The sequence below is a fragment of the Hermetia illucens genome, chromosome 4 (genome assembly GCF_905115235.1).
Source record: "Hermetia illucens chromosome 4, iHerIll2.2.curated.20191125, whole genome shotgun sequence".
Taxonomy (NCBI): domain Eukaryota; kingdom Metazoa; phylum Arthropoda; class Insecta; order Diptera; family Stratiomyidae; genus Hermetia; species Hermetia illucens.
Window position 1 is genome coordinate 172209415 of NC_051852.1, and position 21732 is coordinate 172231146.

General features: G+C 42.0%; 1 protein-coding gene across 1 annotated transcript in view; it reads right to left on the reverse strand.

The window, feature by feature from the left end:
* Positions 1-2045: 2045 nt before the first annotated feature.
* Positions 2046-21732, reverse strand: part of LOC119654163 — a 28912-nt gene continuing 9225 nt past the window's right edge. The window contains exon 2 of the mRNA XM_038059325.1: positions 2046-3014. Within this exon, the coding sequence (XP_037915253.1) occupies positions 2046-3014 (969 nt within the window). The remainder of the gene's footprint in view (positions 3015-21732) is intronic.

Genomic DNA, 21732 nt, shown 5'->3' on the forward strand with positions numbered 1-21732 from the left:
GTCTCTGTACTCTCTGTCTGTCTGTCACACACATTTTTTTTTCTTGGAACCCGTTATAGGGATTGACACTAAATTTTCTGTGTGTTTGTTTGCTGTGAACGTTCACACATACAGTGAGTTACGTTATGCTACGTAGAATTCAAGGGAGGTCCCCATCCATGCAAGAGGAGGGTGTACATTTTTTCACCAAATATAGTCAAGTGGGGTATCAATGAAATCAATGAAAGGTCTCGGTTAGTACTTTTTGAAACCTGTCTTAATTTTGACGTTTGTTGGAAAGGTGGGTAGTCTGGGGGGTCAAAAGTGATAATTTCTTTCAGGCACCCATTTTCAGAAATTGATCAACTGGAAAATCTGAAAACACATACTATATGGTATCTAGGCTCCGAAAAACCCTCCATACCGATATCTGTTCAAATAAAGTTAATAATAGCATATTGCTTACTATTACCCTTTAAGTTCCCTCTGGAATCACGAAATTTTGCGAAGTGTAGTTTATAATATAGAGCACGATCTTGTCAAGTTTGGCGGATCGCACTATTACTAACAAAGTTGTAAAAGGTTAAAGTTTTCGTTTTTGTGCAAATGCATGACCTTGACTGTCAGTATCACGTAAAAGTGAATATCCTGGCATTACATACTACATGCTAGGTACTAATGGGACAAATCTCCACTCAAATATTTTTATAAAAGAAATACATAAAACCTGAAGCATCCAGCTTCCAGTTTCCCGACTTGTTGTTATCTGTTAAACTGTTTTCTTTCTAATTTTTTTTTTTTCATAAAAGAAACTGAAAATAGAAATGAGTGTAATACGTCATTTTTGGAATTCATATGGGTAGTGAGAGTTAGTAGAAATATGCTAACCCACCAAAATCGTGACAAATATTGACGAAAAAATAAACAAATTCAACCATTCCCTGATTCTGAATTCCTTTTATTAGTACTTCTAACAGATGTGTGCAATCAAATCAAGCACTTTTAAGCCTATCAATTTGAAATCATTTTAAAATTGCTCATGAAAGCCACTCTGTTCCTGCTCAGAAACTCAATAGACCATCATATGCAACAGAATGAATGTTTCTTCGAAAGGGATCACTTGTACGTAATAGCATGAAATGTTCGCTGCCCCGTGATGGTATTCGCCTGCTAATACCTAGCCTCCTCCTTTTTAAACCTGCTCCATTCGAATTCTACGCAGTAATATTTCTAAATTTGTTTCATATGATATTTACAACTCTCAAACGGTGGAGGCTTAGCATTTCACCGGCGGAATCACACATAAAACAAGACCACGAGGACCAAACAGAAAAAGAATTCAGAGGATAAATAGAATGTGGGAAAGCTGTATCTCTATTCCCATTTGAGGTTACAGGTCGAGGCGTAGATAAACATGACTGCAACAATATACTAGTATATAAACACAAACCACCGCCAACATGGGAACTCGTTTTCGGTTACCGAGAGCGTCGTATATCGCGCGGGTGCCTCAGTCATATTTCAATTTTATCGCGAATTCGTGATAAGGAAACCAAATGATTGGATGATGAACGGAAGGAAGTGAAGGACACAGAGAAGCAGAGGAGTGGCTCCATACATACACACATAATGGCAAACAAATATCGATTGAACTTCCCCAAAGATGAGAATTGGAAAGTAACAAGGTGGCACGAAAAATCAACCTAAGTGAAGTGTCCTGTCTATAATGTGCCCCGTGGTAGCAGCTTGCTCTTTTAGCATGAAAAGTATTTTTGTAGGTTTAACGAAAACTGGGGCAATATTGAGTTTCTTCTAGATATTTGTGAAGTCGAATAAGGTACTCGGAGAGCGTGTCAAATTATTGGATGCTGTTTCGCCTCTATAGACTTTGTAGCTATTGGGTGTAAACGTTTGTAAATTAAACGCGATTTGTAGCTAACAATTAAACTTTTTATTTAACTCAAATTACAAACACGCGGAATTGAAATTATGACTGTAGATTGACAGAGAGGATCTGACAGTTGACGGATATGTGTATGACAACTTATGACAGCATTGTCACACCCCTATATCACTCTCCCCCGAGTGACTTTGCCGTCACGATGACTTTTCGCTGGAGGATAAGTGTGTTTCGGTGGCGGTCTGGAATACAAATATGTTCGTTTAAGATCCTGGTGAGTTTTATTTTCGTCATTCAGGAAAAAGGCTGGCTTTAGTCGTTCTGTTGAGACGTTGAAGTTCTTTCCATTAACTTCAATTCGAAATAGACGATTGGTGATTCGTTCGATAACAGGATGCGGACCTGAGTAAGGTGGCGATAATGATGTACGAACTCGATCGTCTCGTAGAAATACGTGTGTGGCAGAACTTAAGTTTCGGTGTACGAATTCGATTTGGGGTTCACGAGCATCTAAAATCTTGTCAGCGATCTCAGCGAGTTTGTCGTTATCGGTGCTGTCCATCGAGGCAAGAATAGCGCGGATATTTTCGGGAAGCCGTTGCATCCATATCGATTGTAACAGTTCGGATCCAACTTTATCTCCTGCGAGCAGTTTCATTTTGCGCAGCAAACCGGATGATCTTTGATCACCCAGTTCGACATCATTTAGCAATTTTCGGAGTCGTTTGCCTTCGGATTCAGTAAACTGTTTGATGAGACGTGTTTTAATTGTGTTGTAGCGATCTTTTTCGGGTGGGGACTCGATGATATCGGCGACTTGTTCGAGAATGGAATAGTCTAGTTCACAAACGAGTTTATTGAATTTGGTCTGATCGGATCGAATGTTGTGAACGAGGAATTGGGCCTCGATTTGGGCGAACCAGAGCGCCGGTCGAGATTTCCAAAATTCGGGAAATTTGACTTTACGAATTTCGGCGATTTCCTCGTTGATTTGCAACGCATCCGAAGCATCGCTGAATTTGTCGGCATCCGACTCAGGAATAGCGATTTTGGGAAAATTTTTTAGAAAATAGTTTCCGGGGTCACCACTGTAGCTATTGGGTGTAAACGTTTGTAAATTAAACGCGATTTGTAGCTAACAATTAAACTTTTTATTTAACTCAAATTACAAACACGCGGAATTGAAATTATGACTGTAGATTGACAGAGAGGATCTGACAGTTGACGGATATGTGTATGACAACTTATGACAGCATTGTCACACCCCTACAACTTCATTACTTGACTAGGAAAATAATAAGTGAGTATGATTCCAAGGGAAAGTAAGAACGAAGTACATGTTGTATATACCGCGACGAACATTGTTGAAGCAAGAAAATATTATTTGTCCCACTCGCTAACTCATATATAAGAACTGCAGAGAAATTTTAGTTCTGTAAGCTTCTCAGAAGAGTCTAATGAAGTACCGACATGTATTCAGAAAAGGACTATCGATAGTTGACCAAATATTCGTAGTAAAGAAAATTCTTAGTTCATGGTAGAAAACTAAATATCGATGCACCCCTAATGTACACGTGTAGAGATACATGAGAGTTAAACCAGCTAGCCAGCCAAAGAATTGATGACAGGACTCAATTAATACAATGCGAATATATGAAGAACCTATGTCAAGTAAGCCGGATACTATTTCGTATATAAGGAAGGCGTTTTCAATTGTGGTTTTCTGACTGTACCGAATGTCGATTATTCCAGTTTTATAAAATATGGAGTGCTTGTTGACCATATCAGCGAAATTGCCCGGAAAAATCTCAAAATTGGAAAGTCATATCTGGTCTCACAGCAAATTAAAGTCTGGGCTCTGGTAGGCTCCTGTTAAAATATTTCGCTGTTATAAATTTGAGCACGAAAATTTCGCTAATATTCAGATTTCACGAGCTAGGACACATCGGAAAACTTCCTTATACATAATAAAAGTGAAACTTTCGCATTTGTCCCAATTCAACCCGCTTTGCCCTGAACTTACATTCAATATTGATTTAATATTCCAATTTTTTCTTTCCGGGAAAACTCAACTTGTACGTACGGTTTCATCTCTCGTCACACGGGAAAAACCAACCCAAAGTTATGTTTCCCTCGAGAAAAAAGTATTTCGTCAGCTATGAAACTTTGATTCCAAGTTGTTGTCAGGAATGCTGAAAGGACCCGTTCCAGTCAATATTCCGAGGATGATGGTGAATTTTGTTTTTTCCTTCTTAATGCTGAAAGATTGTGGCCAGTTTTATTAGATGTTATTAAGTCCATATGCCTACGAGGATTTTATTGATGATCGGCCTACCACTCAAAGCAAATGGTCAACCGAATTCCCCCCTCGAATTCTCGCAGGTCCCTTTTTTAATATACCGGATAGCCGGTTACGATAATGGGAAAATAATTAAAATGTTCTTTATTGGGGAGGGAATTTGTGAAGAGAATGCCAAATTCTTGAAATTGATTAGCCCTCATTAACTATGCAGGGAAGGACGTGGGACCTCGACAACCAGCAACCATTCGTGCTCCCTCCAGATTCATTTGAAGGTTCCTCATGGCCGAGTGGATATGAATAATGCTTCAGGTTAAATATGATGGCCCATCTATTTTGCAACAGTTTACCCACAAATGTACCTACACGTAAATCTTTCGCAACATTTAGCACCTACACGGGTAATTCCGACATTTGTTGCTCGTTGGTCGCTGCCATGCTTAGTTCATAAAGCAGTAACCGTGGACATATGCAATTTGTTTTGTTTACTGAACGATGCAAATAATGCAATCCGCTAAACGCGATTAGCCGCCGACACCAGTATTCACATAACTCCTGACCATGCCATGCCCTTTGTGAGCGCTTCTACATAGTGAGTTCGCAAGCAAATTCTTACGGGCACAATCTTAACAATGTTGAGGTTGACCATTGCATTGGTCAAGCGGTTGCGGGCCGGAGACGTTGCCTGTGGCACGGATAAGGGTGAGGTGGGTACGTGAACAATGGAAGTCTGTGGGCAATGGGACAAGCGCAGGAATAACTGCGGTCGTGCCGAAACCTTAGAAAACTATTATACAATGTGTTGCTGCAGAATTGAATAGACGATGGTCCAGGGAATTCGTCGTTCGGCCGCATAGAGTCCGTGCGATAAATTACCGGTCATTATTGAACAAAAGTGAACATAATCGGGAACTGCCCGAACAAAAGTAATGAGTTGCCATCGAGTGTAAATATGCGACCCATTACTTTGAGCGTTGACAAACATTTATCATTGGTCACGTCCTTCCTCGGAACGAGCACTTCCTTGTGTTGATTGCCATTGGAAGCTATAGAACTTGCAAGTCGGGTGGCTGCGAATGAATTGACGTCGGCACTGTAATGAGTTTCACTCTATTAATGAATTTCTCGGGAGGACAACATTAGTGTGTTTCGTGCTGCTAAAGCTCCATTTGGGTTGAGCTATTATTGGGTAGCTTCCTCGTAGCCGACTGATTGGAGAAAATGTAAAAATTTTTTGAAGGTATTCTTTAAAATCATGTTCCCTTAATTTTCTCTTAACATAGCGACCTTGTCTCCCACTCAGGAGATGTAAGCGAGCTTAAGGGGGTCATCCCGTGTGAAGGCCGTTTTTTTTGCCTTTTTGGAAAATTATTTTGGACGACTGGATGAAGATAGAAACGTGATTTTACTTTGGATGATCCATGTAAGAAACACTTATCGGAAAGTTACGAGGGCTCTGATTACTTGCAGGTCTATAGCAAGAAGATACTACTTTGGGTATGCACTGCAATATTAAGGCCTATGATTACCTATGGGGCGGTAATCTAGACAGAAAAAACTGAACGGTGTAGAACAGCTAGGGATTTACACAAACTCCTTGAGTGGGTATCAATGGACAATAAGGACATGCAAAACGGTATCACTGGGGGTTCTTCTGGGACTGAATCCCGCCCATCTGCACATACATATGCAGGCAAGGATCTGGAAGTAGGGAACATACTAAAGTTCCTAACGGTTATAGGCCTGCTTGAGATACTAGATAGGTACACTATAGCCAGTAAAAGGGGCGCAATAGTTCTTCAAGGACGCGGTGTGACTTTCCCTTAACCGAATAATAATAATAAGGATCTCAGAATGTCCGGAAGCACCAGTGAGGCGGGAAGCTGCCTAATTCGTAGGAAAATTTAGATTCTTTCTAGATGGCATCACGAATTATAGGCGGCATCCAGGGATAACATGACAATGAGGTTTCATTTCGATAAGAAGTTTGAAATACGTTAAACTAACAGGGTACACTGGGAAAGCATGGTTCTGACACATAGCTTAAACCTGCAATTGATTACTTGGTACACTCACGGATTCCTCAGAGCAGAGAGTGAGTGCCGTGGTCATTCGTCCAAGGAAAGCATACTTTGAACCAATTGGTAGCCACCCCAGCATATTCCATATATATTAGAATTCCTGACGGTTATAGACTTGTTTAGGTACACTTCACTATAATCAGTAAAAGGGGTACAACAGCTCTTTTAGGACACAGTGCAGCTTCCCTTAAGAGAATAATAATATGTTAATACTCATCAGAAAAGTAAGCAAAGGAACGCAATAGGGGGCCATTTTTCTATTCTCTGGTTGTTAACTATGGACGACATTTGAAAATTGGGTTAAACCCCAAGCATACACCAACGATGTGGTGAATGATGACATCAGCTTCGGGATTTTTGCCCATATTTGAGTAAAACGGACACAACGAAAATCAAAATACCCGACCTCAGCATGCAATTATGCGAATTATGCGAATTATCATAGAATAGTGATGGATAAAAGGGCTAACTGAAAACAGGGAATCAAACTGTGGACCAGTATAGTTATCTATACCCCACCTATAGCGGTTGCAATCAAAGGCGGTTCGTTGGAAGTAAATAGCCATAATACGTTTCATCTACGTCTAGACCTCTGTTGTGTCTATTCGGAAATCCGAATACTGGATTTTATGACTCCAGCTGAACAGTGTACTTTGTAATATCCTCAGTAAAACAAAAATAAAATGTTGAGATCAGGGAAGAGAATGGTTCTTGACGCTTGTATGGCATCAGGAAGTAACTAAATTGGTCCACGCCAAATAAATTCGTACTTGAATGCTAAAGATTAGGATATCGGATTGTGGACAGCGAAGCTCAACCGCCATAGTAACATCCTAGACGAAGTACCTCGGGAAATCTGGGCATTCCCCAGGAATTATGCCACACACAAGCCGAATTTCGCAAGAAATTTTGATGGGACTTTCCAACCAGGGCAGGGTGGAAAACCGGGGAGGTGTTGCAACGTTATGACACAGCATTCTTCACCGATGGATCAAAGAGGGTCTGTGGAGTCGGTGCGGGGGTTTTCTCGAATATACACAAGTATCCGAGTCGTATGGCCTCCCAGGTTTTGGCAATGTATTCCAAGCAGGAGCGCTGGCGATACTGGAAGTTTGTCCATGGCTGGAGGATGATCCGAGCCCCAAGCGTAACATAGTCATTCTCACCGATAGCTAAGCGGCATTAAGGTCTTGTACTCAGCGACGACATACTACAGGCTGGTGGGGCAGTTTTGAAATGTGCTGAACAGCGCGAATAGAGCGATACACTCAAAGGGACTCTTCTCTGCGTTCCCGGGCATAGGAATATAGAGATGAATGAGTGGGCCTAGTGGGGTTCTGCTTTTGACAGTCTTTCGGCAGGTACAGTCGGTGTCTCGCTGGCGAGTGTCAAAGCCGGAATCTACTTGCACTACTTAACAGCCGCAGGCCTTAGATGGCCTACAACCTGTGGCAAGTCAAGTCAAGTTCCATAGGGACCATGCTCGGCATATCCTACAATTCGCATTGCCGAAGTTGCGGAAAAGGGGAGGGGGGCCCTCACGCACTTCCTCTGCGGTTGGCTAGCTCTAGCTAGAGTCACGTTGCGGACACTAGGTAAACCATTCTTTGGAGACCTTAGGTAGATTTCTAGCTGCAAGTCATAGGAGTTTGTGGCATCAAAACGGTGCACCACAGCGCTAATTGGGCAGCTCGGAGCGCCACTGATACCTACCTACCCTTTCCAGTCCTTTTGGCGGAAAGGAAGTTAGACTGATAGGTCGGAAGCTTTTTCCGTCCGTATAGCTGGGTTTTCTTTGATTGCGAATAAATATTGCCTTTACATTACGCCAGTTAATTGGAATATAAACGTGTGCTAGGCAAACACGGTATATATTCCGAATGTTTAGACCCACATGTTTATTGATATCTCTAGTATATGTGATAAATTTTTCAGCTTGATATCGTAGCTAGTTTTTGGAATACATGTCAATTTATGCACCCATCTCCAAAAAAAGGTGTTTTTCTGCTGCCACGCTGGAGGGCGCTGTGTTCATCTGAGCAAAAAACTAAACGGCATTTCAATGTGGACAATATTCCACGGTCCGCAAACTAGGATAATTAGAAAATATTAAAAGGTAAATTTTTTGGATTTTGGTGTTTTTTACGGCTTTTTTTATGAATAAAAAAAAACTACCCGTCCGATTGCAATTATTCTAGTTTGCGGACCGTAGAAATATGCTTTAAAGAAGTCGTGAAAATTTCGAAGAATATGGTTGGATAGATTTTGAGCTATGGTGGCAGCCGATTTTCAAGATGCAGTTTCGAGAAAAACGCATTTGAAAATTTAAATGTGATTATCAACAGTAAAATTTTGACTCACCATTAATCTGCTATAACTGGTCTATGGAGAGCACCCTCCGTTTCTTCAAAAAAGTCTTGTAAGGCCGATTGTTGCTCTCTGGTTTCAATTCTGGCTCTTTCAACAACTCATTGTTATTCTGGGTCTCTGCTCCTAAATATCTGTTCAAGAGATCATCTCGTGGCAAATCTTCGTAGATTGGTTTGATGACTGTTTGAACTTCTTCAGTCAAAGGTGCCTTCTCGTGGTGGACATTATCCACTTCACCTTTAGTTTCCGCTTTGCGCCATTTGCACCAACTGTCCTCGCCTGATGGACAATTTTGATGCTGAGGATTTTCGTTTGTAGAACATTTATGGAAGAAAGTTGCCCAAATTTCTTGCTTCATTCCTTTTATCGAATTTGCGTGTCGACGAATAGCTAGCCCGAAAAATGTAGTGAGGTCGTTAATAACCTTATCAGTAAGTTTTCCAGCCCCTTTTCCACCAATGCCTTTGTGATTCTTCTTTGCATTTCTGAGCCACGTTCCCATTCTTTTCTCGACATGTCCTACGCATTCCTTTTTTACTACTACGTATATTTTATTATTTGCAGAAATTTGCACAATAACCGGAGAAAACTCCAGCAAAATCCAATATACAATATACAAAACTTGTCGCAATTGGAACATCCATGTTCATGCTTGCTAAAAGTTTCTTTGCTGATGTTGATGGGAAGCCCTTTTTCTTCTCTGATAAGTATCGATTCTCATGAAATACTCGTTTTTTAGTGCGAGCATGACGTTGAACGTTAAAGTGATCTCCCTTCGTACGATCCATCTAAAAAAATCACTGAACACACAAACAGCACAAAATTTACAACAAAATATAACTGAGTATAGCTTGAAAGCCTTTCAGTGCTCACTCTAGACTGGATTATCCGTTTTATTCCAAACAGCAAATAAGTTTAGACAATTGATTGGTTTTCCGTCTTTTTATATTTATACCTGTATTCGAATTTATAAGGCTCAGGTAAAAAACTAACAGGTAAAAAAGATTGGATGCGCTTTCTCATCGAGTACTCTAGCCGCGGCTGCAAACTCCTTACCTGTTTAACACTGTAATTTCTGAACGACTCGGAATATCGAAAAATCCCTTTGCCCACATATTCTCCACTACATATAGATACAATTCATGCAAAACAAAAATAGATTTCTCCAACCCGACACACGGGATGACCCCCTTAAGAAAAATAATCATTCTGGATACTGTTCCGGCAAATTTGAATTAACTGAGATTCTTCTATTTTGGATGAAAGAACAATTCACTTCGGAAGCTCTAATAATTCATATCTCTCCTGTTTATCGCGAAATCTTCCCGAATTCTTAATAATATGCTCATTCAATTATTACGAAGGAAGATTAACGGAGCTTTGCATTTAATGTTTTTATTACTCACCTTTGTTCCATCGACAAAGGCCTAACGACACGGCGGCGATAAGCTTCCGACTAAATTCACTGCGCTACCTACGTAGTACCTGTGCACGAGAAAACAACAAAAAAAATTAAAATTGTTTTTCCTAGTCAAGTCAACGCCAGGAAAATGGAGTGTCACGGCAAAGGAACGACGGAGAATTGAAAATGAAAACGAGAACAATTTGATAAAACCCCGGCAAGTATCTACGCTACAAGGACGACACGATAGATGTCTTATGTAAATGCTTTCATGACGAAGTGCGAATAATCCTGCAGTCTGGTGTACTCAAGGAGCAAAAGGTGGATTAAGATTTTCATTAAGATTCGAGCCGAGAATAGATTCTAGGCTTAATTTTCGACAGTGTCCCGTCGGCAGCGGGGTTATTCCAATTGTACGGGATGAAAAAAGAAGTTTTTGAACAATTGCCGTGGACTTAGTAAGATAGACGTTAAATAGCAAGGGATAAGAGCTATCACTTCAATTTACTTATATAGATCCTTTCCTGAATTATTGAAAGCTGGGTGCAAACAATTGCAGGGTTGGGATAAAGGTGAGCCTTTTCCACGAAGAAGACGAATAATTCATAACTTTATACAGGGTGAATTAAAGGATAATCGAGATAGAACACACACAAAAGATGGGAGATTTTATCAGGTTGACGCATCTTATGCCAACTTATGCATAGATAAAAGCGAAGGCCACTGTAAAGTTGAAAGGTTCTTAAGTACAAGCCCCTGAAAACCATTCGTTCAAAACAAAGGACGTGGGCGGGCTTTTCACAAAGGACAAATACAAACAAAACTTTTCTCATTTGAATGCATCAGCAAGCAGGTAAGCTAATTAGGCGGGATGTTGAAAATTGAAAATTTATTAGGGAAATCCTACGTTAAATTAATAGTATTATTCAATCACCTTGGAGCAAATATATTGAAAACAAAGGCCTTCGAAAGATCCCAATTGAGCGAAGTACACATCTTCATATTTTCCTCACCCATAGATTTATTACTTTGAATACCTTGCAACTGCCCTTGGCAACCACTAAAATATTATACAAAGCACCCTGTTTTCTTAAAAAAAGGGAAATCCACAGCAAAAGCAACTTCCTGAACGGAAGTTATATTTCCATGGCTTTTGTATTTCTGGAAAACGGGATGATGTGATGCAAGAGTTAAAGCCTCTGGCATATCTTCCTATATCAATTCTATGCGAGAATTATGAAAATGCTCGGCAGCAAGTGAAAGCAAATGAAAGAGCAACTCTTTCAAGGAATTTTAATAACAAAAGACTAACCCTTTTGTTTATATCCGACGACGAAAGAGCTTATTTGCAACTCAGACAGAAAGACAAAGGAAAAAGCAAAAGAAGTTGAGAACAATCGCAAATGAATTATTACTCGTAAGCGATTATTATTGTTTTTGCTGCACAATTGCCTAAGTATTTCAATTATCAAAACTGTACGTATTATGAAATGATAATGGCCATGTGCTGGTCCCTCCATCTTCCATGTACCCAACATGTTCCTTAGGTTTGCTATTGCTTCGGTGCTAATTAATTTGCCTGAGATTAGTGAAACCTGGAGCATTCAGAATTTAGGTTATATTAGCCATTTTACTTAACCTTCTTTATTTTCATTAAAGCTTTATCAAAAGAACTCGACGAGGTGCATATTCTTCAAGGTCGACTTCGCAAAAGTCATATTGGTTTGATGCTGTCAGCATAAGCAGAAGTTGAATCACTGGACGACTTGCGGTTTCGTCCAGGGTTTAGGTATTTCATCAAACGCTGCTTCACCTTTGCCCTGGGAGCAACGTGGTTACGACGCGTTGTTTGCTCCCTTTTATGAATCCATAAACATTATATGCCTATTTCTTGACGAGTGAAGATGTGAAGTCATGAGGCTCTAATTTCTGGGCAATTTGAATATTAAATGGAAGTAAGGGTAAACCCTTGAGTTAAGTGTAACTTAGTGATATTATCGGTATGCCTTCAATGTTCACTCTAGTTTCTCCAGCTCTCATACATATACTAAGCGCCTCGAAACACGGCTTAACACCAACCACCACCATAGGTACCTAATGATAAATTTTGACGTTTCATCTGCCAGATCCAGTTTAACCATTCGTAACCATAACTTGATGAGATGAATGTTTTCACGTTCAACTACGATAACCGCCAGATCGTCTGCAAATTTAGTTAAAGTTCCTTCACCGAATGTTAAGGAATACCTGCCGCCGTCAATCTCGTAATTTCGATAGCCAAGCCTGTTGGCAGCTAACTAGAGTTCGAAATTCTATCAGATATGACATCAAAAAGCACCGAAAGAAAAGAGCCTCCTTTAGTAGAAATGAGTGTTTCGAAGATGTTCTATGCTTAAACAAAATTGACAAACTGTGCTGTGAGAATTATAGGTGTATTCATATATGGTTATACAGGGTGCGGCAGCATAACTTCCTTTTTTCAAAACTCAATAAAAACTATTGTATGCATCGGAAAATATTTATTTATTTTTTATAATGTAGGTACACGTCTAAAGTTTTTATTTACATTGTTTTGAAGATCAAATCTGTTAGGTGACGTCCCCCATTCTCCATACATTGCGTAAACCGATTTCTGGCGTTTGTCATGACTCTTGTTAGCATAGCAGGTGTTATGTTGGCAATTTCTTCTTGGATGTTGGTCTTCAAATCTTGTAGGGTTCTTGGACGGTTCACATAAACACGGGATTTCAAAAAACCCCATAGAAAAAAATCACAAGGGGACGACAGATCGGGAGAACGTGCCGGCCATTCCAAATCGCCTCTAATTGAGGTAAGGCGCTCTGGAAAGTGTTCCCTCAAAACAGCCATCGATGCTCTTGAAGTGTGTGCTGTTGCACCGTCTTGTTGAAACCAAGTGTCCCCCAAATCCAAATTTTCTAGCCGTGGGAAAAAAAATTCTGTAGCATGTTTACATACCGGTCCGAATTCACTGTCACTGTAACCTCATTTTCCTCAAAAAAACAGGGACAAATAATTCCAGCTGAGGAAATTGCACACCACACTGTGACTTTGGGTGAATGCAAAGGCTTTTGATGCAATTCTCGAGGGTTGGTGTCAGCCCAGTAGCGCATGTTTTGTTTGTTAACTGACCCACACAAATGAAAATGGGCTTCATCGCTAAAAAAAACAATAGCACCCTCGGGAACGACATCAAGAAGAAGCTCACACGCGTTCATCCGAGAATTGAAGTCGCGTTCTGAAAGTTCCTGCACTATCGCCATCTCATAGGGATGAAAATGAAGATCATCACGAAGAATTCCGCTCACAGAACGATCGGATAGTCCAAGGGCAGATGCGTGTTTGCGCGCAGAACGCGTGACGATCGCATCATTGACGCTCTCACTGCCTCAATGTTCTCAGGTGATCTAACGGGTCGAGGGACTTCAGTTCTTCCTTTTGTCGCACTTGCAGTTTGTCTGAATGTAGTGACCCATGTAACAATTGATTTGATAACATTTGCGGTCTGGGACGGGAGCCAACAGGGCTAAATTAAAGCGACTCCGAAATGCACGCTGTGTGGCAATAACCGAACATCCGCTTGAAAAGTAAACCTCAACGGCAAAGGCACGCTCCTCACTATTCCAACGCATAATGGCGACTGAACCGTGTCGGGACAAAACTTTACAGTATCCCCTCTTGAACGAGACTACTAGTGCTTCGCTATGACATCAACTAACTGAGTGGCGCGCATTTTAAAAAAGGAAGTTATGCTGCCGCACCCTGTACTATACCAGGATGTTCAGTGAGTTACATGATTTTATGCATAAAAATAAATTTTGCTATTCAATATATTTTCAATGCACTTCAAAACACTTGTGCCAGTCTTTTGTTTGAGAATCGGAGGATTTGTAAGTCCGCTATCCATTTGATGGCGGACTAGACCAGTTGGAAAGCAACATACTTTCATGATTGTTGTCAACGAAACCCTCAATCTTGAGCAAGCACTCAAGTTGCCAAAAGTATACGACTTACGGTTTCGTCCAGGGTAGAGGCAAGACGCTGCCTCAACTCTGCCCTGGGAGGAACGTGACCGAAGTGGTTACAAGGCGGCATTTGCTCCCTTATATGAATTCAAAACCCGACATGTGTATGAATTTTAGAGAGGACAAAAACTGCTTGTAAAATGAGGCAGCGTCTGATGAGTTGGTTCTGCCCTGGACGAAATCGCAGGTCATATACTTTGTTGGGGGGTGTTCTATACAAAATCTTAAGAAGCAGTGGGTTGCGCTGAGATTCTTCCGTAAACTCCTAGCATCGGTGAAGATTCGGTTCAAATCAACCATGATGTGATAAACTACTCATGTACATTTTTGGAGAGAGTAGAGTGTGTTTATGTGTTATCTTAATCCATTTTAATGGTCAATTTTTGAGATTTGGGAAACTATTGCAAACAAAGTAAATTCAAATAACATTCACTTAGCTGAATCTAAGGAACTTCAATTCTTCACGGTTAGGACACTTACTTCAGAAATTTGGGGAGAGTATCAAACGGGGTTTGAGAATGATCGCAGTGCCAAAAAAAATAAACAAGAGGACAGAAGAACGACATTTTTAAGGTTTTGTGCCAACGAACATAGCTAGCCCTTCGGAAACCAGAAAGACAGAGAACCTGCAAATTATACCACATAGCATTCGAGTTTGAAGAAGTTTCAACAAGCGAACGGAGCTTTTAACCAAATTATTTTGGTTGACTTATTTTGGGGAGAGTGGGTATAATTGTCACCCCGGACCTGAGTTGATTCTATGTATAGAACATAGTTCCCCTGCGGTTTTGTAGAAAGCGGAGACCACGCGCCTACGCTCCTCTTGCACCATATAGTCATCACAAAGACCAGAAACGGGCATCAACGCTGCTAATTCTTTTAAAGAAAAACATTTTGGTTACTATTAAAAAGTTATGAATGGGTTACAGTGCAATTCCGATAATTCGGATTTGCGGCAAATTCATACCAATTTACCAGTCCCCAGCGTTAATTTTTTTTTTAATTTTCACTCGTGATAATTATCGCCATTTATAATTAGTACCCCGATATTTCGTACCAAATCATAAACTGTTTTTATTAAGGTTTTGTTTTGCAAAACAAAATCTTATTTAAATCGGTTCAATGTCTGTCTGTCTGTCTGCCTCTCTATCTGTCTGTCACAGGCACTTTTCACAAAAACGGCTATACCGATTGACACGAACTTTGGTGAGAAGGTGGGAACTGTGAACCCGCAGACATGCAGTGAATGATATCCTTCTACGTAGAGATTTAGGGGGGTCCCCATACATGTAAAAGGGGGGTAAACATTTTTTTTTCACCGAATATAGTCATGTGGGGTATCAAATGAAAGGTTTCGATCGGTTTTATGTGTTTGTTACGTGAGAATATTTCTTTCAACCACGCATCTTGTAAGTCCTGGTGTATACGAATTTAATATGCCAGACTATTCACTTTAATGTGATATTGGCATTCTATGCTGCATGAGAGCGGGGTAAATTTCGTCGAAATTCCTAAAAAATTTGACCTACGATACCTTTGTTAATATTAGTTAGATTATCTTTGAGTTTTCCTATATTACGCCGTAGATTGTGCTTTACATTCCCGCAAAATTTTGTAACCCTAGAATGAATTCAGGGGAGCTTCCATTAAAATATACAAATATAGTATTATTAACTTAATATAGATATTTTTGGAAACTAATTTTCTATTTGTATTTTCCATGATTTTTTTTTCAAAATTTTGCATTTTCCGAGAATGAGTCATGCCTTACTTCAAACTTATTCTCTTTAACCCCTCACTTCCTTGCTTTCCAACCGATATTAAATCTGGAACTTAAGGTACTAATAGAGATCCTTCTTTAAAGTCACATAAAAGCATGGATATTACACTGTATCCGTTGGTTTTTAAGGTTTTGTGTAAACACAAAACCTTATTAAAATCGGTTTACTGTCTGTCTGTCTGTCCGTCTGTCTTTTTTTTTTTTTCGGCGTTGGAAGGTGGAAAGGTTCAAAACCTACTGCTGGCTCCTGCCACGCAGTTATGTGAGACTTTTACTCACTAAAACCACCTCCTTCTCATTCCACTCTCCCCACGGAACTCCTATCAAGTATTGCATCGCGGGGCTGGATCAGCTTTTAACTGCGGCTCATTATGGTTCTCTCCCTTCCTTGTTTTCGTCGTAGTTCTTCCTGCCTAAGCTGTTGGTGAATAGCTTGCAGTTCCCTTACAACCTGGTTCCAGGCATCCGTTGACTCCAGCATAAACTCCACAATGTTTTCGGGTGTTAAACGCCTGTCTGCGACCGCTTCCATTCTTGTTCGGTGCGCGGTGAACCTGGGGCAATCAAATATGACATGCTCCGCATTCTCAGCCACGTTACCACATCTTGGGCAGCATGGTGATTCGTCGTGACCAAATCGATGTAAATAAGCACGATAACCTCCATGTCCACTCAAGAATTGTGTTAACTCGTAGCTTAATTCCCCATGGTTTCGTTCAAACCATCTCCGAATATCCGGAATGATGAGGTATGTCCAACGACCAGTTTGGGACTCGTCCCATCGCTGTTGCCACCGTTCGATAGATTCCCACCGTGCCAGCTGCCGTCGAAATGCGCTAGACTCTCCAGCTGCATACGTTTTGTCGTAGAGTCGCCGACTTTCCTTCGCCAAGATGTCTATGGGAGCATCCCTGCTAGTACATATGCCGCTTCTCCTGATGTTGTCCGATATGCACTGCATACCCGGAGTGCACTTAACCGATACGCCTTTCCCAATTTTCGGCAGTTCACTTTGTTATTCAGAGCAGTTGCCCAAACTGGAGCTGCGTAGAGTAGCACGGAGCTGACTACCCTGGAGAGCAGAAGACGTCGACTTTGTCTTGGCCCACCAATGTTCGGTAGTATCCTCGAGATCGTTGTAGTGATGGAAGACGCTTTAGTTGCGGCGTACTCAATGTGTCTTTTGAAGTTGAGTCTTCTGTCAATAATTACTCCCAAGTATTTGAACGATGGTTGGGAGTAAATTGTTTTTCCGCCAACTTTGATTTTCACAGTTGTATTCTTTCTTCTCTTGCTAATGAGAATTACTTCTGTTTTATGCTCGGCAAGTGAAAGGCCAGAATTTCTCAACCAGGAATTGATCTCCCATATCGCTTCATTTGCATAGATCTCGATCTCGTCTTGGTGCTTTGCAACCACCGTTATTCCGATATCATCGGCGAAGCCAATAGTTGTCACGTTGTCCGGTAAGCGTAGCGTCAACACTCCATCGTACATAACTAGCCTCCATCGTACATAACCAGCAAGGGACCCAGGACTGAACCCTGTGGCACTCCGCAAGTTGTCGGGAATATTTTTAGCCCATCCTCCGAGTCGCAGTAAAGTCTTCTCCCAAGGAGAAACTCGACCACAATGCTTACAATGTACTTCGGGGCTTGTATCTTGTCGAGTGCCTCGATGATTTTTTTCCATTTTGCACTATTGGACGCATTTTTTACGTCGAGGGTTATTACTGCACAGCATTTTCCTTCTTCTATTGCAGCCTGAGCCAAGCCAGTCAGCATGCTGATTGCGTCGACAGTTGATTTTGTCTTACGAAATCCGAATTGTTTGTCGGAAAGGCCTCCTTCCTTTTCCCCAACAGCGAGCAGTCTGTTATATATTACTCGTTCAAATAGTTTGCCAATGGTATTGACCAGACATATCAGCCTATATGGGGAGGGGTCACCCAATGGTTTACCTGCCTTCGGAATGAGTATTAGCTTTTGTACCTTCCATTGCTCGGGGAATTCTCCTTCCCTAAAGCATGCCGTGAAAACTTGGGCAAACATACCTGGTGCTGTCCTGGCGGCTACCTTCAGGGCAATGTTAGGGATTCCATCCAGTCCTGGAGTCCTTTTTTCAATCAATCTTTTTGCTGCATCTAGAACCTCCTCATTTACCACTATCGGAACTTCGTCGGGATTTAAATGTATTGCAGGCAGACTTGTACCATTGAGATCCACTGGGAATAGAGTGTTCACTATATTCTGCAACAACTCTGGGCAATTAATCGGTGGGGAGCGCTCGCCTTTTAGTGATGACATCACCGACCTATATGCGCCACCCCATTGGGTCGGAATCAGCTTCAGTACACATCCGCTTGAAATGTTCGGATTTGCTCCTTGCGATAGCTACTTGCAATTTTTTCCTCGCATTTTTATATTGCACGTGTAGCTCCTCGAACTCAGGTCGGTTTCTTCTGCGCTGGGAGCGTCTCCTAGCTTTGAGACACTTTTTCTGGCATTCCTCAATTTCGGAATTCCACCAAAAATTAGGATTTCGTCTTCGGAAAGTGCTACGTCGAGGAATAGCGGCATCGCATGCCCGCTGCAATTTTTCCACGACCTGTGAAACTTTGTTTTGTGCGCTTCCCGATAGCAATGTATCTTCCAGAAGTACCTCCTTGAACATTTCTGCGTCGAATTTCTTAGTTACCCAGCTCATCGTTATTCGTGTTAATGGCTTCAAATTGTTCCTTTGCTAGGTTTGAAAGATGATAGCCTGATGATCGCTGTGTGTGTACTTCTCGCTGACACGCCACTCCACTGTCCGTCTGTCTGTCTGTCTGTCTGTCCGTCACACGCATTTTTCTCGGAGACGGTTATAGCGATTAACACCAAATTTGGTAGAAAGGTGGGAACTGTGAACGCTCACGCATACAGTGAATTACATCCTTTTATGTCGAATTTAAGGGGGGGTCCCCATACATGCAAAAGGGGGGTGCAAAATTTTTTTTCGTCAAATATAGTCATGTGGGATATCAAATTAAAAGTCTCGATTAGTACTTTTCAAAGCCGATCTTAGTTTTGACATTGGTTGGAAGGATGCGGAGTGCGGGGGGTTGAAATTGATCACTTCTTTAAGGGAGGCATTCTCAGAAACCACATAACCGAAAAATCTGAAAAAAAATCAGGAAGCTGGCACTATATGGTGCCTGGGCTCCGAAATACCTTCCATGCCCATATCTGTTTATATAATAATAATCGTTGGCGCAACAATCCATATTGGATCTAGGCCTTGAAGTGTGTTAGAGCACTTCATTCAAGACCGTAACGGTACACTACAGTAGACTGTAGGAGGCAATGTGGTCAGCATTGCGCTCGCCCGAGATTATTACCCTGATTTGACTCAGGTACTCATTCACAGCTGAATCGACTGGTATCCGACGTCAAATCACGATACAAATTCCACTGTCACCAGTGAGATTTGAACCGTGACCTTCCGCACGACAGCCTTGTGCTCTAACCACTCAGCTATCCGGACACTCTGACCCTGATCTGTTTAAATAAAGTTAATAATAGTATATTTCTACAATTTTTTGTAATTGATTAGAAACCCCCCTTAAGTTCATCCTAGTACCATGCAATGATATAGGCTATAATATAGAGCATGATCTTACCAAGTTTGGTGGAAATCGCACTATTACTAACAAAGTTATAATACCTCAAATTTGTTGCTTCTTTGAAAATTGAAGACTATGAATGTCAATATCACCCGAAAGTGGATACTCTCACATAATATATGGATATATTACGTGCTACGTACTAAGAAATACACAAAATCTTTCGTACCTGAAGCGTCCAGCTTCCGGTTTCCCGACTTGTTTTATATACTCAAGCCTACCAAATTGCATGTCAGTGGGTGTGGTTGTTTCTGAGGAAAGTGCGTCTGATAGTTAGAAAGACAGGCAGATGGTAAACCGACTTTAATAAAATTTCGATTTTACACAAAACCTTACTAACAATTTACGAATATGTTGCACAAACTCTTTCTGCGACTGATCATGAGGACTCAATCTTTGTTTTTTTTTTTTTTGTGCATACACAGAGGTGGAAAATCTTAGAAAGACACGTCCGCCGCAGCTTCGCCGCAGCTCCGCCGCCCGAACGGCGGAACAACAGCGGGCGCGTGTGGGATTCACACCCACTAAAAGCCACCCCCGGTCTCTCCAGCCCCAGCCCCGCGGGACCCCCATTGAGGTATTACTTCGCGGGGTAGGTTTGCTCTTAGGCACTCATCCTTCTCCTATTTGCAGCTTTCCTCCTTCTTTGTTCTTTCAGCAACTCCTCCTGCATTTGGATGATTGCGGAGCTAACCGCAAGCCACTTCTCCTCGGACTCCAGCATCTTAGTAACCAAGCTCTCCGGGGTCCCGCTCCTGCCCAGCACCTGGTTTAAGCTCCTTCTCTCCATCGCAAATCGTGGGCAGTGAAACATCACATGCTCTGGATCCTCCGGTATGCCATCGCATCTGGGACAGTTCGGAAAATCATCCAACCCAAAGCGGTGCAGATACTGCCTGTAGCAACCACCGTGTCCCGTGAGGAACTGGGTAATGTGGTAGTTGGTATCCCCATGTTTTCGCTCAAGCCACACCCTAATGTTGGGAATGAGCCTGTGCGTCCACCGACCTTTCGCAGACTCGTCCCATCTGCGTTGCCAGAGATCAAGCGACTCTGACCTTGCCGCATTTCTACGCTGTGCATGCCCCTCCATATGTCTTGCATTGTACAGGACACTCATTTTTTTGGCCAGAATGTCAACCGGGATCATGCCTGCCACCACCAATACTGCCTCATCTGATGTGGTTCTAAAAGCACTGCAAACCCTCAAAGCCATCCGCCGGTAAACCGAGTTCACCTGCTTCCGTCTCTGAGAGTTTGCAAGCGCCTCTGCCCACACAGGCGACGAGTAGAGCAGGATGGAGCGCACCACTCCGGCTAGCACCAACCTCCGGCAATGTTTCGACCCACCAATATTTGGCAACATTTTTGCAAGTGCCGTGGTGGCACTGGCTGCCTTTTGGCATGCATACTCTAGGTGCTCCCTAAAACTCAATTTGGTGTCAATTATTACCCCCAGGTATTTGATAGCCGGCTTTGATACGACCGTATGTCCACCGACCTCCACTTTTACAGTGTTATTTTTTCTGCGTTTCGTTATTAAGACCGCTTCCGTTTTCGCGTCCGCCAAGGTCAGCCCGGCCTTTTCTAGCCAGGACTTTACTGCTCTCACTGTTTCCGTTGCGTAAACCTCCACATCTTCTGGGTGTTTTGCTGCAACAACCACAGCTAGGTCATCAGCAAAGCCGACAATTGTAGTCCCCTCTGGGACGGGAAGAGCAAGCACCCCATTATACATGGTATTCCACAACAGGGGACCAAGTACCGATCCCTGTGGTACCCCGGCTGTGACAATGTACTCTTTGGGGCCCTCATCCGTCCCGTACCAGAGAGTCCTCTCTGAGAGGTAGTTTTCCACCAAATTCGCTAAGTATCCGGGGACACCTATGTCAGCCAACGCCCGTTTAATTCTATTCCAGTTGGCCGAGTTGAATGCGTTTTTGACATCCAACGCCACCACGGCACAGCAGCCGCCAGAAATCAGTGCACCTTTTGCCAGGTTTACCACCATGCCAATTGCGTCCACCGTAGAGTGGGCGCGTCGGAAACCAAACTGGCGTTCCGACAAACCATTGCTGGCTTCGACGATGGGCTGGAGTCTGTTGTAGATGATTCTCTCCATCATCTTCCCCATTGTATCCAACAGGCAGATAGGACGATACGACGCTGGGTTTCCAGGTTGCTTGCCAGACTTCGGAAGCAACATCAACTTTT